General features: G+C 30.8%; 2 protein-coding genes across 2 annotated transcripts in view; both read left to right on the forward strand.

Moving 5' to 3' along the window:
* The window catches only part of LOC124458416, a 56,320-nt gene that overhangs the window by 26,305 nt on the left and 12,133 nt on the right, over positions 1 to 17,882 (forward strand). The gene's annotated exons all lie outside the window — the stretch shown is intronic.
* LOC124458413 (cholinesterase-like) lies at positions 6,557 to 16,895 on the forward strand. The gene is made up of 12 exons (XM_047008426.1): positions 6,557 to 6,626; positions 7,979 to 8,029; positions 8,349 to 8,442; positions 8,595 to 8,675; positions 9,009 to 9,161; positions 10,029 to 10,162; positions 10,326 to 10,482; positions 11,160 to 11,377; positions 12,544 to 13,137; positions 14,894 to 14,994; positions 16,148 to 16,386; positions 16,745 to 16,895. The coding sequence occupies exons 2-11, from the start codon at positions 8,027 to 8,029 to the stop codon at positions 16,362 to 16,364; spliced, it is 1,752 nt and encodes a 583-aa protein (XP_046864382.1). The 5' UTR covers positions 6,557 to 6,626; positions 7,979 to 8,026; the 3' UTR covers positions 16,365 to 16,386; positions 16,745 to 16,895.

Genomic DNA, 17,882 nt, shown 5'->3' on the forward strand with positions numbered 1-17,882 from the left:
ATTTCTGTTTTATTGACTTTAATGGAGTTTTAAAAAGAATATGAACAAGTCCTTGTCTTTCGGCAAAAGCTTTTTGTGTGTTTGTTATATTAATTTCTTTATTTTTAAGTGTTTCAAGCACTTAGTTACAATTAACTGTTCTTGAATAGAACACTAAAGAAAAGCTTCGTTTGACATAAACGTGTAAAACAGAGAACTAAAACAAGTCTTCTTAGAGTAATCGCTTTTTAGCCCTTTACAGCGAGAATTGATTTCAGGTTACAAATTACAACGGACATTTTACATAAGAATATCTTTACATAATTAGCATTTAAAATGCGCTGAACCATATCAGTGTTATTTGTTTGTTTTATCTATGGTTATTTTAGTGTAGCTTTTTATACATCTTATGTTGTAAATACTCTTCTTAACTGATAATCAAATCCACATTTATAAGATTAAGAAAACTAGCTTTCGAAAAAAGATATATGAAAGCTTGAATAAAAGTGTAGCAAAAAATGTAGAATAACTTCACCAACATTGCTATGAATCAAATTCACTGCTTGAAAATTTCTATTCTTCAAACGTATAATCTACGTATAAAATATATAGATAAACAGAGTTGACAAAACTATTTGTGCACAAATGAAGAATTTCGTTAAACTTTCTGACGTTTAATGCTTTTACATGTTTGTAAATGGTGATCATCCAGATTAATAAAGTCCTGAGAAGGACTGTTTTTGTTGTTGCTGACCTTTATTAACCTGGACGATCATCATTTACAAACATTTAACGATACTCCCAGGTTCAAACCATTTACTTTATTTAATGCTTTTAGTTGTATTGTAATAAACATATATAACATTAGTTCGTGTACATTTTAACATAATATTTTTTAAAAACAATCTCTGCCAGCATTAAATGTTTAATAGCGGAACCTATTAAGTAGCATGATCTTAAAAAACTTTGGAAAATTAGTTGTTAATATAAGTGCATTCCAGTCCACTTCACACAATTAAGTGCTGTTAAAAAAAACAAAAATATGCATTGACGTACAATCAATAATATGTGACTTCAAGCTGTATTCTGTGAGTGCAATCATCTAAAATCCAAAGAAAGCTAATCTTCCTTGCTTGGTTTATTGATATAGTATGACTTAATATCTTTCACACTATGGATTTAAAAATATTCTCCTAATATCTTTACAGGGTTATTATTGGCACATTGAATTTTAGCCATTTGAGCAAAGAAACCAAAAAACTGTAACAAATGTTTTTATCAAACTTCTACGCTTATCTGTAAATTTATTTTGCAATTATTAAATGAAAATTATTTCAAAGAATAAGAGGGTTATAATAATATCTATTCAAGGAGCTCTTTGTGATCTTTACTTAAGCGTATACTTTTGCGCGATGTCTGACTATGAACAGGAATAAGACTGTATTTATATAAATGAAGGTAGAATTTAACAACATGTGGTATTATTTTGGCCTTTAAACTGTAGTTTGCTACGTTGTTAGTCGTCTAAATCCATACATCTTAGTTAAATGCTACATGTTTCGCAAACACTGTAAACTTAATTGTTTCTTTGTTAACCTGTAACTGCAATAGAGCTGTTCGCTACAGCGTAAAACAATAATAGCGTAAAATCTTAAAGATGTGAACTGCAGAACAATAAAAACAAGCCAAAACGTTTGACAATATTGTTGAAAATTTAGGAATGTTAGTTGCTCAGTGTAAGTACTTGTGTACGTTACATGAACTAGAAAATATAAAATGAACAACTATATTCCTGTTGAGAATTTTAATATTATATAAAGTGAATGGTTTGAAGCCAGTTGTATGATTATATATTTTTAGATCATCCAGGTTGGGAGAGTCTTCAGGTAAACTGTTGATGTCCTCTTTCGCATCAAGTCGGGAATAAAAGTCCGGTTTGCCGTATTTGCTGTTTGGTTAATGCGTCATCATATTGTGTGTAGAGGAAATTCGTGGGTGTGTACATGTCAATGCACAATTACGTTGATGTATGAAGCAGATGAAAGATACAGCAAACCTGACGTTAATCAGTGTGCACTTTACTCTAAAGAGGACTGCCGCTAAAGTTGTCAAAACTTCAGTCAACATTAATATCTACAGTCCTTCTCAGCCCTCTACTAGCCTGGACGAGCTAAATCTACAAACATGTAATATTTTGTGATACCATTATAAAAGAAGCATTCGTGCAAACAAAACAAAGATTGAGAGAATCTAGTGATATAAAGAAAAAATCTAGATGGCAGCTACGAGATTTCCTTTTGCATAATGAAATATGTATATAACAATACAAAATTAAATTATTTGAAACGTTGTAATGCATCATATAAGAATGTCAACGTTACACAAAATTCAATTATCTGTGTATGATTTCCATAATAGAAATAGACTAATCGTTTGTAACGCTAAAAATCCATAAAGACTATACCCCTATCAAAGTAAAAACCAATAAGAAATTAAGAACTTTCATAGTCGTGTAGTTGATATAAGTAACATAAAAATAAAATACTATTTTACCAGACAGTTATAACCTATATTGTACAAGCTTTTGTATAACTTGTATAGTAATATTTCAAAGCATTTCAGTTTTACGGGTCTCTCAAAAAGTATGAGTGTAATTTTTGGCTTTCTTTCAAGTAGTTTCTTTAAAGTTTATACCTTTTCTTATGTATTCTATATATAAGAAAAATATTCAGAATGTTATTTAATCATATATATTGTTTTTTCAGTAGCTAATAACTATTCGCACTTAACGAAAATATATTTCTATTTTTTCCTTTCATCCTGAAATTTATAAAAAAATTCGTAGTTTCTAACACATTGCATCAAACGCTCGCAAAAGTGGAGTGCGATCAAAATTATCAATGACGCCAAGAAGTCATTGTTTTTTTTTATCCAGTCAGCACGTATTGTGTAAGTGAAGGAAACCAAAACAGGAAATTTCTATAGTATACTATTAATTAAACATTTTAAATAATGTAAACGTGTCCTTTCGTTTTGGCAGGGCTCAGAAAGTTTCTCTTTTCTATCTCAATCATTTTTTCTGATATTTAAAAAGAATTGCAAAGAATCCAAAAAAATGCACCAGATTACCTCCGAAACCAAAAGATGATTCCGAATTACAAGAGATTGATTAACACCGTCAGAGATGAAAATTATCAATGATGCCAATTTGCAAAATGGAAAGACATTGTTTTCTTATCCAGTTAAGAACTTATTGTATGTGTGCAGACAACCAAAATACCGATTTCTGTTTTATTGACTTTAATGGAGTTTTAAAAAGAATATGAACAAGTCCTTGTCTTTCGGCAAAAGCTTTTTGTGTGTTTGTTATTTAATTTCTTTATTTTAAGTGTTTCAAGCACTTAGTTACAATTAACTGTTCTTGAATAGAACACTAAAGAAAAGCTTCGTTTGACATAAACGTGTAAAACAGAGAACTAAAACAAGTCTTCTTAGAGTAATCGCTTTTTAGCCCTTTACAGCGAGAATTGATTTCAGGTTACAAATTGCAACGGACATTTTACATAAGAATATCTTTAGATAATTAGCATTTCAAATGCACTTAACCATATCAGTGTTATTTGTTTGTTTTATCTATGGTTGTTTTAGTGTAGCCTTTTATACATCTTATGTTGTAAATACTCTTCTTAACTGATAATCAAATCCACATTTATAATATTTAAGAAAACTAGCTTTCGAAAAAAAGTGTAGCAAAAAATGTAAAATAACTTCACCAACATTTCTATGAATCAAATTCACTGCTTGAAAATTTCTATTCTGCAAACGTATAATCTATGTATAAAATATATAGATAAACAGAGTTGACAAAACTATTTGTGCACAAATGAAGAATTTCGTTAAACTTTCTGACATTTAATGCTTTTACATGTTTGTAAATGTTGATCATCCAGGTTAATAAAGTCCTGAGAAGGACTATTTTTGTTGTTGTTGACCTTTATTAACCTGGACGATCATCATTTACAAACATGTAACGATACTCCCGGGTTCAAACCATTTACTTTATTTAATACTTTTAGTTGTATTGTAATAAACATATATAACATTAGTTCGTGTACATTTTAACATAATATTTTTTAAAAACAATCTCTGCCAGCATTAAATGTTTAATAGCGGAACCTATTAAGTAGCATGATCTAAAAAACTTTGGAAAATTAGTTGTTAATATAAGTGCATTCCAGTCCACTTCACACAATTAAGTGCTGTTAAAAAAGACAAAAATATGCATTGACATACAATCAATAATATGTGACTTCAAGCTGTATTCTGTGAGTGCAATCATCTAAAATCCAATGAAACCTAATCTTCCTCGCTTAGTTTAATTGATATAATATGACTTAATATCTTTCGCACTATGGATTTAAGAATATTCTCCTAATATCTTTACAGGGTTATTATTGGCACATTGAATTTTAGCCATTTGAGCAAAGAAACCAAAAAACTGTAACAAATGTTTTCATCAAACTTCTACGCTTATCTGTAAATTTGTTTTGCAATGATTAAAAGAAAATTATATGAATGAATAAGAACGTTATGTTAATATCTATTCAAAGAGCTCTTTGTGATCTTCACTTAAGCGTATTTTTTTGCACGAATGTCTGACTATGAATAGGAATAAGACTGTATTTATATAAATGAAGGTGGAATTTAACATTATGTGGTATTATTTTTGCTTTTAAACTTTAGTTTACTACGTTGTAAGTCGTCTAAATCAATACATCTTAGTTAAATGCTACATGTTTTGCAAACACTGTAAACTTAATTATTTCTTTGTTAACCTGTAACTGCAATAGAGCTGTTCGCTACAGCGTAAATCAGCAATAGCGTAAAATCTTAAAGATGTGAACTGCAGAACAATAAGAACAAGCCAAAACGTTTGACAATATTGTTGAAAATTTAGGAATGTTAGTTGCTCAGTGTAAGTAGTTGTGTACGTTACATGAACTAGAAAATATAAAATGAACAACTATATTCCTGTTGAGAATTTTAATATTAAATAAAGTGAATGGTTTGAAGCCAGGTGTATGATTATATATTTTTAGATCATCCAGGTTGCGAGAGTCTTCAGGTAAACAGTTGATGTCCTCTTTCGCATCAAGTTAGGAATAAAAGTCAGGTTTGCCGTATTTGCTGTTTGGTTAATGCGTCATCATATTGTGTGTAGAGGAAATTCGTGGGTGTGTACATGTCAATGCACAATTAAGTTGATGTATGAAGCAGATAAAAAATACAGCAAACCCGTCGTTAATCAGTGTGCACTTTACTCTGAAGAGGACTGCCGCTAAAGTTGTCACAATTACAGTCAATATTAATACCTACAGTCCTTCTCAGCCCTCTACTAGCCTGGACGAGCTAAATCTACAAACATGTAATATTTTGTGATACCATTATAAAAGAAGCATTCGTGCAAACAAAACAAAGATTGAGAGAATCTAGTGATATAAAGAAAAAATCTAGATGGCAGCTACGAGATTTTTTGCATAATGAAATATGTATATAACAATACAAAATTAAATTATTTGAAACGTTGTAATGCATCATATAAGAATGTCAACGTTACACAAAATTCAACTATCTGTGTATGAATTCAATAATAGAAATAGACTAATCGTTTGTAACGCTAAAAATCGATAAAGACTATACCCTGAAAAAGGGTAATTTCTTATTGGTTTTACCTTTACAAAAGGTAAAAACCAATAAGAAATTAAGAAGTTTCATAGTCGTGTAGTTGATATAAGTAACATAAAAATGAAATACTATTTCTACCAGACAGTTATAACCTATATTTTACAAGCTTTTGTATAACTTGTATAGTAATATTTCGAAGCATTTCAGTTTTTACGTGTCTCTCCAAGAAAAGTATGAGTGTAATTTTTTGGCTTCCTCTTTCAAGTAGTTTCTTTAAAGTTTATAGCTTTTCTTATGTATTCTATATATAAGAAAATATGCAGAATGTTATTTAATCATATATATTGTTTTATTAGTAGCTAATAACTATTCGCACGGAACGAAAATATATTTTTTATCTTTTCCTTTCATCCTGAAATTTATAAAAAAATTCGTAGTTTATAACACATTGCATCAAGCGCTCGCAAAAGTGGAGTGAACTTAAAAATCGACTTTAAATTTCCAAAGATTTATTTGCAACGTAAACAATCAAAATTATCAATGACGCCAAGAAGGCTTTCTTTTTTTTTATCCATTCGGCACGTATTGTGTAAGTGAAGCAAACCAAAACACGAGATTTCTATAGTATACTTTTAAATAAACTTTTTTAAAATCATCAATGATGCCAATTTGCAAAATGGGATGACAATGTTATCTTATCAAGTCAAGCACTTATTGTATGTGTGCAGGCAACCAAAATACCGATTTCTGTATCATCACTTTAATGGAGTTTTACAAAGACTATAAAGAAGTCCTTTTCTTTTGGCAAAGCTTTTGTGTAATTTTCTTACCGCGCATGTGCAAACTAGTCTTTATATTTCGTGCTGCTGATCGTTTTCGCCATTCGTATTTGCGACTTGAAAATTGAGCAACAAGATAACATTTCGCATATTTTCAAAATTTTAAGGCACACGGTGCTTGAGGTAAGTTTGTTATTTTCTATTTTACTTTTTATTTCTCTTGCATTACTTTGTGGTTTATGCAAAAAATATGCTTACCGTAATAGCTAATATCCATGCTTTGCTTGGACGCGGTGACAGTATGTCGTATTCTAAATGTATTTTGTCAAAAAATATTTCGCACAAGATTATGACATCCTTTATTTATCGCGCTAATTTTATTTAATTAATCGTTTACAAATCTCACTACTATGCACAGAAAAAAACTTTGTTTTTATCACAAAAGTTTAATGCCTTTTTTAAATGAACAGCATGATGTAAAGGTGTAAATAAGAATTTTCGTTCATATTTTTTCTTAATGAGAGACAGTCAATGCCTTTAGCTGACCTTATTTTTGTATTACTTTCCAAGTATTATTACGTCAATCATGTTTCGTTTCTCGATTAATACACAAATCTTGATGCATAGTACCTGTGTTTGCTCTAGCTCGGTGCAGTGAGGTTTGAGTGATTTGATGCCTAAAACGTAACGGAAAAAGCAACTCAATTAAATTTTATTATAAACCTTAAATGGATTAGACTGGTTTAACATGACGTCATAATGACAATGCAACAAACACAAATACATATCAAGCAATCGGTGTGACGTTTCTATATCCATTGCTCTGCTCTACTCGCTTTGTGCTGTGGTGTTAAATTATAGGCAGTTTCAAAAGTTTCATAAGTAATAAATAACGTCTTTGTTGATATACAAAATAAGAAAATTATTGTAAACGTTAACTTCTGATATGTTTTAAACTATGAGTACAAATTCAATGAAATCCAAAAAGTTTCGACTTTTCTTTCGAAATGTGAGGAATGTAATAATTATTAATCATTTAAGAATTTTCATAAAATTCTATTGGTTCAGGAAAATCTAGATAAATATAGTCATACCATGTGCCTTGATTTATCGGTTGAGTGAGAAACTTATCACATACTTTAGAAGTACGAAAATCATTTTAAAAGACAAACTGTAAAAATAGGGTATTAACACCAACGATTTAAAGTAAGAATATCTCTAAATTTGAGTGAAATCATAGTTATTGCAACTTTAACAAGTAAGCACATTAATTAAGTCGCATGGCTTATATGCAAGAGGATTAGACAGATTGTTGTAGGAAGTGCAACGTTCCTTATCTTTTGTGAAATATGCCAAAATCCAAAATGTCCGTCCGTAAAGTGATTAAGGAGAAAAAATTTGGTCTATAACATTCAAAAGACAATGTCAGCAATTCATTAATGTTATTCATTTTCATGTCTATATATATTTGCTAATTGTTATATGGCTGCCAACATGAACACGTTATGTTCACATAGAGCTTTTCTTTTTTGTAGATCAAGTAACTTCTTCACATTATTACAGCACAAAAAATTTTAACTAGTATGGTAAGTTAGATTTTTCAATTTTCATTTATTTTTTAAAAAATGACAAATTTAGTCTTCCTAAATTGCGTTCTTGTATATACGTAAAACAAGAACGCAAGCTGCATTGCTAAAAGATCTTTCAATAGCAAGGAGACTAATTATTTTTTAAAGGGATAACAAGCATGTAACTATTTAAAATGAAACATAAGTCAAGCATTATAGCACTTTTTGAATATCTTCGTGTCTACCAATTTTTAAAATATTCCCACATATTAATATTAATTTAGAACAATTTTGTATCAATTTGAGAAGTAAATGTGGATATCATTTTTTTAACTAGTTCAAAGCATCAATTCTTCTTCTGCTGTGCATCATTAATGTCATTGCCATTCCCTCGAAACCTAGATATGGAAATAAAATACAAGGTTACGAAGGTAAGAAAAATTTTTACAAGAAAAGGCCACTTCTGTTAAAGCCACTTGCATTAAGCAGACTACTTTCAAAATAATATCACTAAAAATAAAATACTGTATAAGTGTGGGATATTTGTTATGAAGTAATTTGATAATTCATAATATTTTGGTAGGTTTTCACACATATCGTATATTACAACGACTGTCACTCGGACCATTAATGTCTATGGATGATGCTAAAGATGATGAATTTGGTAAATATTTATTTTGAAAAACGACAGGGAAAGAATTCATTAGTTTGTTCGTACTTGGTCAATCATGAAACAAAGAAAAACTACCTTGTGTGATCGCTGCTTTTACACTCTTTTCAAACTACAAAAAATATGTGCCAAATATATGAACAAAAACAGTAAGAAAAAAGACTGGTATAAAACAAGTATCATAAAAGATAACGAAACTGTTTTTGGTTTACAGAAGAGAAAATGCAGATCCTTTACTTTTGATTGCGCTTCAAAATAAAACAATTAAATGCTCTTTAAGTTGCAACAATCAAAATTATTTAAGCATTTTTCATTTTTTTTTAATAGTTGTCAAGACAAAAGCTGGGAGGGTTCGAGGCTCAACAGATAAAGGCAAAGTAAACGAAAAGAAAGTGCTGAAATATCTGAACATACCATACGCTGAATCACCAACTGGTGATCTAAGATTTGAGAAACCAGTTGAAAAAAAATCGTGGAAAGGTAATCAATGTGACAACTTTATCGAGTATTCAATTCCATTATGCCACTTAAACTTTTCGTTATTATCGTAAAACGTGCCCCTTTCACAAAAGTTGTTATTCGTAATACTAAATTAAGAAGAGATTTCTAACACAAAAGTGAATAAAGTTTTGTAATTGATATAATCATTCTATTTTTATGGTGGTGGTTTGTTAAAAAAATGCTCTTTTTGGTTGACATTCTTTGTCGTCAGAAACTTCTTGAACGGTGTGTAAATTAAATATGCTGCCTTCAACAGGAAATTTGAAGCCGAAGTCGTTCCCAGTCTTTCCACGCTTATGATAAAAACGTTAAAAACAATTTATGTCAGTGTTTTTCAAGAAACAGTTAGTAATTGGAAAGATATTGCAAAAAATAGTTTCATTCATAGCAATTCTTACGGTAATACATTATTAAGGAAATCCTCTTTGTGGAAAAACTAACTTTTGTACTTTGACATCTTGCAAAGCTATATGGTTATGTTTGAAATTCCTTGGAAACAATTGTTTAACCACTAGTTATAGGTATAGAAGCACAATTAAAGAGAATCTGAAAGTAAACTATTTTATGTGTAAAATGTTATTTAAAAAAACAATCTTAGTTCCTTCTTACTTGCGCCAGAACAATTATGAGCACAATCTTTCGTCATTTGACCAAATTTGATACTTTTCAGGAATACACAAAAAATCAAACCTAGTTCCAATAATAACAATAAGAAACATTGTTTGTAGGGCATTATATTTTTGACCTAATCCTTCTTTTAATGTTTGAAGTTTTAGTGTTTCTGTTCATATTCCCAAACATCTTGTAGCTTAAATTTTAATTTTTAACTTCAATATTTAACCACAGGAATCTTAGAGCCCATCAACGATAAAATCTCATGTATCCAGCCTAAAGGTCTCCCAGATCTTATTATGAAAGAAGACTGTCTAATACTTAATGTTTGGACACCTTATCCAAAACCAAAAAACGCCTCAGTATTGGTACGATTTAAGAGAATATAATATAGTAATTTATTTTACCTCCTTGACATCGACATAGTTCATATCTATGTCTTTATGAATTTTCAATCTTATATCAATGTCCTTTATAACACTTGTATAGTTCATTATTTGATATTTTCTGTCCATTTTTAATGTTTTTCAGATCTTTATTCATGGGGGTGCATTTATATATGGTTCGTCACATGAACCAAGGTACAGAGGTGCAAACTTGGTTCAAATGGGAGATATTATAGTTGTGACTCTCAACTATCGTTTGAGTGCACTTGGATTTTTGACAAATGCAGAAGCAGGCATTAAAGGTAAACTTGGTGCAAACTAAGCACATAAATCAGGCATTGGTTAGCGTAAATAGTAAAAATGAGAAATCAAGGGAAAAAAGTGACAAAGTTGGCCAAACTTTATTTGAAACAGCTTAAAGATTAAAAAAATAAAGTGTTGAGAATTTGAGATTTTTGTGGAAACCAAAATGTTGAACATGGTGCAAAAATTAAAAAGATGTCATATAGAAAACGTAAAAAATGACACCAAAAAAGGATATACAACATGATTTAGAGAAATCTAAACGGTCTGTGGTTTCAAATCACTAGTTTCACGGCTGTAGGCCCAAAATTGCTTTTGCTGAAAAAAAAAATGAAGATTAAATTCATTTAAGAGAGAAAATGTATCTACTAAATATTATTAAACAATTATAGACATGCATTCGAAGATGTTTCTTATTCTTTTTCATATTATTCACTTAAGTAGTGTTGACAATTAGCGCAAAAAACGTCTGATATCTAGCCTCTAACCAAACCGTTCATTAAGAAACCTGAATTTTTCAAGTAAAGCTTTTTAAAGAACAACGTTATCTACTTCTGTTAGCGTGAAATGCAATTTTGAATCATAAGATGCTGATAGTCAGGAACTAGCCTTTCTTTTATGTTTTAAACGTTTTTAATGATTGATTAATTTTGTATTTGTGGTTTTCACATATAAGGTAACCTCGGTCTGTTTGATCAGCGGTTGGCGTTGAAATGGGTAAAAGAAAATATCGAAGCATTTGGTGGAAATCCTGATCACATCACGTTGTGTGGAGAGAGTGCTGGTTCCGTTAGTGTTTCTGCGCATACTTTATCGGAAGAGAGCTGGCCTTATTTCAATCGTGTTATACTCCAGAGTGGGAATATGCTTGCGTATTGGGGAATTTCGTCAGAGGTTTGTGATTGTTTGTATGACTGATTTAGTTTTACTGTTAACTTTTGTGATAATCACGGAGCTATAAAGTTCTTTGTTAAAAATTGCATTAATAGTGAACTTCATAAACTGCTAAAAAGAATTGAAAATTTTTGCGTTGGATTTGCATCTAAAACAAAAATACGTTAGCTTTGTATAGCTTATAAAATATTTTACAAATTTGTAACACTGGTTTTAAAGTTGAAAAACTTACTAATGTCACTCAATGCTTTATATTCTTGGAGAGATCTCAAATAGGTGGGTACAACATCTTACTTTAAGAAAATTTAAGAAGTTCTCGACTTTTGACAAAGCGGTAAATGTACTTACTTTTTAATGAATTTCTAAGTCCAGTTCTTCCTTTTTTAACAGGCCTTAAATTGAACAGCTACTTAATTCAATTTTAGATGTTACAAGTTATTAACTTAAGCAATAACTGCATGCCCATATAAGCATATTAGTAGCAACCTTGCTTGCATTTAAATTTATGAACCAGTATTGTGACAACTTGTTTATGTCGCTGTTATTGATTTTATATAATTAAACAGACCACGTGACTCTTTTCGAAGGTTAAGCAAGCATGAAAATTGATGAAAAATACTTCAGCAACAAGTATTGGTGTAGCTAAAATTTTCAGATAAGATTGGAAATGGGTGGCAAATAGAAAGAAGGAAATGACTGTTATACTACATAAAGTTACAAATGCCAATACAATTTAGGGGGATAGAGCTGCCCTTTGGGACCCTTTCTTGTTATGTACTGACTGCCAGCTATATTAAGCTTGTACTTGGTTCAGGCATATTCTGTATTAAACTTTGAAAAAAAGATGCGTAGTGTATTAAATCACAGAATAGACATCAAATCAAATGCCCACTCGGCTAAAATCGTGGCGTATATAATTTCTACACATGCGTGACTTCCCTGTATGGACCTTCTGTTGAGATATCTATTCTGTGATTAAACTATGAGGAAAGTTTAGTGTCAGTTTTGATAATAGAAACGTATTCCAAACGAACCTATAGAATTGTTGGCAATTGACTTGGCTTCTATTTCAAGAATGTTTACAGAATTGTATATCATAACTAAAAGTTTTACTTTAATAGACATAAACGCTGTTATTACTAGAATCGACTATTTTCTTCATTTAGGAAAAAGAAAAACGCTTGTCAGACAGGTTTCTCAAAAGGATCAAGTGCAATGACTCATCCGATGTCCTTAAATGCTTAAAGAAAAGTTTTGATTCTGAAAAATTGAAAGAAGCCTTAAGCAACAAATTGGGCATGTTCCAACCAACAGTGGACGGTGATTTTTTTAAAGATCATCCTCAAATGCTTTTCCAGCTTGGAAAAGTAAAGCAATGCCCAATGATTTTTGGTACAATGGAAAGTGAAATGTTCTTTCTCACATATTATCTCCTGTCAAATCATAACAAAACGGCAATCATTCAAAAGTTTAATGAGACTCTTAGGAATACTTTCAACTATCATCACCATTATTATGAAGTGGCCAAGAAACTATACTCGCCTAAATGTACACCAAGTTATATCGAAGCATTGCGACCTTTAGTAGATTTTCTAACGGACTGGTCATTTACTTGTCCTATGAAGAATGAAGCATATCAACGGGTCCTGAAATTTCCAAGAAAAGATGTTTTTGTTTTTCGTTACAAATACTCTTCTCCAGTGCCACATTCTTATGCTTCGGGAACGTTTGGGTATGCAGACCATGGAAATGACTTATGGGTAAGTTAAAGATAACTTCTTGTTATTTTGTTTGAATATACGCTGCTTCCAGCGCAGCGCATGCGCTGAATGCATTCCTAGGCAAGATTCCCATGTAAATTTAATAGGTTTAATACGAAAGTAAATTATCAAACATCATATATAATTGAAACATATGTTTAATTTAAAGAGTAAAATCTGTTATAAATTTAATTCCCGTCAGTTATATGTTTAATTCGCTGGTATTCGGCCTTATCATTGATCAGTGTGATATGCAGGGGCGTACGTACCAAGTGTCAAATATAGCAGGACAAAAAAAAGCAGGCTACCTAAGCCTCTGACATTATTGATGAAACTTTTTAACTAGAATGTGCAATGGGAAATATAAGGTTATTTTTCAGTATACAAAAATGGTTTTGCATGCGCATCGAATTCCATCTTTCGGTTTTACTGGAAAAAATGCAATCTCGACTGCAAACGATTAAAGTAATTGAATGGTCCTAATGAAAATAAGATAAATGATTAAGCACGACACTTCATGTTGTTTATTTCAACATGAGAAAAAATATAACAATCGAATTGCATTAAAAAGTAAAACTTGCGTTTTTTATGTGGTGAATTTTGTATAAGTCTTTAAAATCAACCATGTTTGTCCCTCTGAGATATTTAACTATATTATTGTTTATGAGAATTCTTTCGTTACATAAAAATTTTAACTTACGACAGTACAGCGAACGTAAATTAATCGAAAATTTAACAGAAAGAGCAATTTACAAGCCACAAAATATTTACGGTTAAGGAACGTTTAATTAAATTTGCTCGTTTTCCTCCACATGCTAGAAGCTAAATAACATCATTTAAGAGCTAAAATACTAGTCTTTAAGTACACAAAGAAAAAGCAAAACACGGCCATACTTTTATAAGCTGCAAAAGTAGTATTGCCTACATATTTGTCATATTTGTATTAGATTTCCATTGTACTTTTCAAACACGCTTTATACGTTTTATCAAATTAAGTAGTAACGTTTCCAGTTTATGAGTCTAGCTCAGTTATTTAAATTTTGTTTCTTCGCTGCATAAATTTGATTTCTGACAAAACAAATAAGATCAATGTTCTGATATTTATAACAAAATATTGTGACGTTGCTATGCTACCGAGTAGCTACATACAATAAGCCTTTTCATTTATTGGATGAAATATTAAAAGACATGTCATGTACTCAAATACAAGTCAGAAAAATATTTTTTAACACTTGTTGTAAACGATATGATTATTGTGGTGAAAGAAGTTTTTAGTGTCGTGGACAGTGAATTTGTCTTCAAAATTCCTGGGATTTCGAGATGACTATAAATTTCATTTTCTGTGACATTATACATACACGTACACATACATGTGACATGTAATCTAAACGAAGTCATTGAATAAATTCCAGAAGGGTTAAAAAATTAAGCAGGCTATAGGACACTACAGTGACCACAAATCATATTTTTGAAATCTTGAACACCTTTAATTGTGAAATACTTTTGCTTTACTTCCCACACGTAAGCAAATACGCATTTAATTTTTGTCATGACAGTCCTTATTTTGTTTGAGAGTGAAAAATCATATAACATTCAAATTAAATCATAATAAATATTTATACAAGAACTTTTGTGAAAAATATTCTTCTGCAGAGGTTGCAGTTAACTCCATGATTTGCATGAACAGTTTATAGCTAGATATTATTAAAACGATTTTCATTTCACATCGACCTAACAGCTTTTCCGTTCTTTTTAGTCAACATTTGGAATACCTTTTGGCAACGAAAAATTTCCCAAAGAAGATAAGAGATTGTCATTAAAGATGATGGCATATTTTGCTAATTTTGCAAAGAATGGGTAGGTGTACTGGCTACATTATCTTCCTAAATAAATATGCAAGACTATAAAGGAAATAAGGTTGAGATATCGTTACTGATAAGAACAAAACATGATTGTCATTGTGTTTCACTGTAACTAATATATTGATTGACGACACCAGCATTTTTATTCCATACGATATTCTCACGATTTTTGCCCTTTTTGACTAAGGGATATTCCGTAGGAGTATTTGTGAGTCATATGTATCACTCTGGCTTATTGTTTGTCTGCTTTGCGCACATAGAAACCGGTATGACCAGTATAGAATGGTGACTATTAAGATTTCTAAGGATTTTCCACGACCATGTCAAACTGATTACTCATTTGCACGTTTGTCTTATTGAAGTACATTTAATTTGCATTTCATCAAAATACAACTGTTCTAACTTGCTCGACCGCCTCGTACACTAAATGCTTCATGAAACGTTTCTTCTTACATAATCTTTATTCACAATATAAGTCATTGTTAAAATGATACAATAATATGCTATTTGATTAAGGCGGATTTGCTCTGACTAAAACAAAACCCGTGCAGTCCCGCACGTCAACTGTCAACAAATTTAATCGAAAAGAGCTTATATAATCACCGAAGTAGAACTGTACGGCTTTAGCAAAGATATACGAGTAAGTTATAAGAACCGAGCGACGAAAGTAACGCGTAATTTTTTCTTTAGCAGTTTTCTTCAACATATTTTGCTTTACATTTTTAGTTAGTATGTATCACCCTGTTTATTTGTGAGTCGTCTCATCGAGACCTTTGAATTTTTGATATCGATAATTTGTGTGCTTCCTTTTGACAATTTTATTTATTAACGATAAATAGAAATATCAAAATATAAATAAATTGAAGTTTAAACTTTCTAAATTTTCTTAAAAGCGCTAGTTTCGCTGTACTAGCCAGGTTAGTTTCAATATACTAAATTCTTACTTCAAAAAGTATATCGAAGTATTAATTTCATTATGATTTAGCTGATTAAAATAAAAAAATATCGCAGGTACAAAAATATCGAAACATTGACATTCCAGGCAAGTATCGATACGTTTTTTCTAAGCCCGGATATCGATAGTATTGAGTATTTCGTATTGTTGTCGCCCAATCCATAATATAAATTATGTCAACCTTTTTTTACAGTAATCCAAATATTGGCAAACTACATCCACCAAAAGGTTTTAAGGATATCAAACTTCACAAATGGCCTCGTCATACTAAAGATGGAGAAGAATATTTGGATATAAAAGGTTCAGATGATTTTCTTGTGAAAGCAAAACTTCGTGAAATACATTGTGTGTTTTGGAGCACACCTATGTACGCTATGTACAGATCACCGTTTTTCAATATAAAAGGATAGAGACTTTGTCGTGGTTACAAATCTGAAAATAGTTCTAAAGATAGCAAATACCATAGTGAATGGTAAAAGTAACATAATAAGTTGATAGTTCTTAAAAGAACTGTTTTAAGTAAAGAGCACTAACCCAATAGTTCTAACTTAAACGACACGATGCATTTCGGCAGACTACTCCTCAGGTGTCAACGTCTGCTAAATGAAAAGTTAAAATCTACCTATATTTATAATGCCAAGAAAGAGTGTACGTCATCCCCAAAAGGGGAGATGACGCTCAAAACAGGGATAAATTAAAAACATAATCCTTTTGTCGGCAGAGGACGCGGGATTGGTTAACTTAATTAAATATACATTGGATATTAACCATTCACTATGGCATTTGCTATCTTTAGAACTGTTTCTCAATTTGTAATTTTACGTATACTTGTTGAAATTTGGGTTTTCTGATTAACAGTTATTTTTTATACATTTTTACAGTTGTAGCTAAGTTGATGGATCACTTGTGAACTTTTTCAAATACACATCATTGATTGATTATGAAAGTCGTTATTTTTACTTACGCTTTTACAATAATTGCTATGTCTTGAAATCATCATTATGTTCATGCAATCTGTTAAAAACTAAAAAGCGATATGCCGTAATTCTTGCATAAATATATAATTTTGCGAAAAGATAAGTTCAAATAGATTTCAATAAATAAATTTTAATCAAAATTGTCGCAGAGCTCGTACAACCCAGTACAGTCTTCAAACCTCTATTGAGTTTTTAGAGTTATATAAGTCTTTCGTATGAGCTCCGAACGTGAGTTCAATGTACTAGAATGCTATTAAATTTTGTGATTATTTTATTCATTAGCGAAGAAGTTATTTACAACAGTCGTTAGTATTCTATCTTACAATTAATTTACAGGCTTTTTATGTATTTAGCTAATCATATTTATATATTTATTTGCGCGGCGTGAAATGAGTAATTGAAAGGATTCAAAGCGTTAGTGCAAACTTAAAACCTTTTCTCACAAGCGTCAAATGTCATTTTAGTTGTAACTTTAAATCAGGATAAATCAGTTGTCTGTCTTCCTTTTGAAGTTTTTGTGAATTTGCAAAGTCAGAGCATAGAGAAATTGCTTAAATAGGTTTTTTGTTGTGAAGTATTTGATGTTTCCATTTGTTAAACTAATTTAACGCTTCGCTGAATTCCATCTACCAAGCTCTTGTGAATAATCCCTTGCCTATGGTATACGTCTTTACACTATGCCTTATTATAACGATGAAAAGGCCGTGGTTGAACAAAGACGAAACATTTGGGTTGATTTCAGTAGGGTAAAGCGCATATTAGAGCCTTCCAGTGCTTTCAAAATTTGTTCAGCTAGCTTCAGACCAGATGATTTTGCGTGTTGATTTAGTAGTTTCCGAATCAAAAGAAGGCCAATTATCCAAGGCTTAAAAGTGACGCCATTTGAATATGTGTCTTTTTAATCATGATCATTTATGCTTTTGAGTCAGAATCAAAATCGTAATATCAAAG

This window comes from Xenia sp. Carnegie-2017, unplaced genomic scaffold, assembly GCF_021976095.1.
Source record: "Xenia sp. Carnegie-2017 unplaced genomic scaffold, XeniaSp_v1 HiC_scaffold_6, whole genome shotgun sequence".
In the NCBI taxonomy this organism is placed as follows: Eukaryota; Metazoa; Cnidaria; class Anthozoa; order Malacalcyonacea; family Xeniidae; genus Xenia; species Xenia sp. Carnegie-2017.

Coding starts and splice junctions, on each gene's coding strand:
- LOC124458413 (XM_047008426.1), top strand. Junction 13,138..14,893: donor ACCATGGAAATGACTTATGG/GTAAGTTAAAGA, acceptor CGTTCTTTTTAG/TCAACATTTGGAATACCTTT. Junction 14,995..16,147: donor GCTAATTTTGCAAAGAATGG/GTAGGTGTACTG, acceptor CTTTTTTTACAG/TAATCCAAATATTGGCAAAC.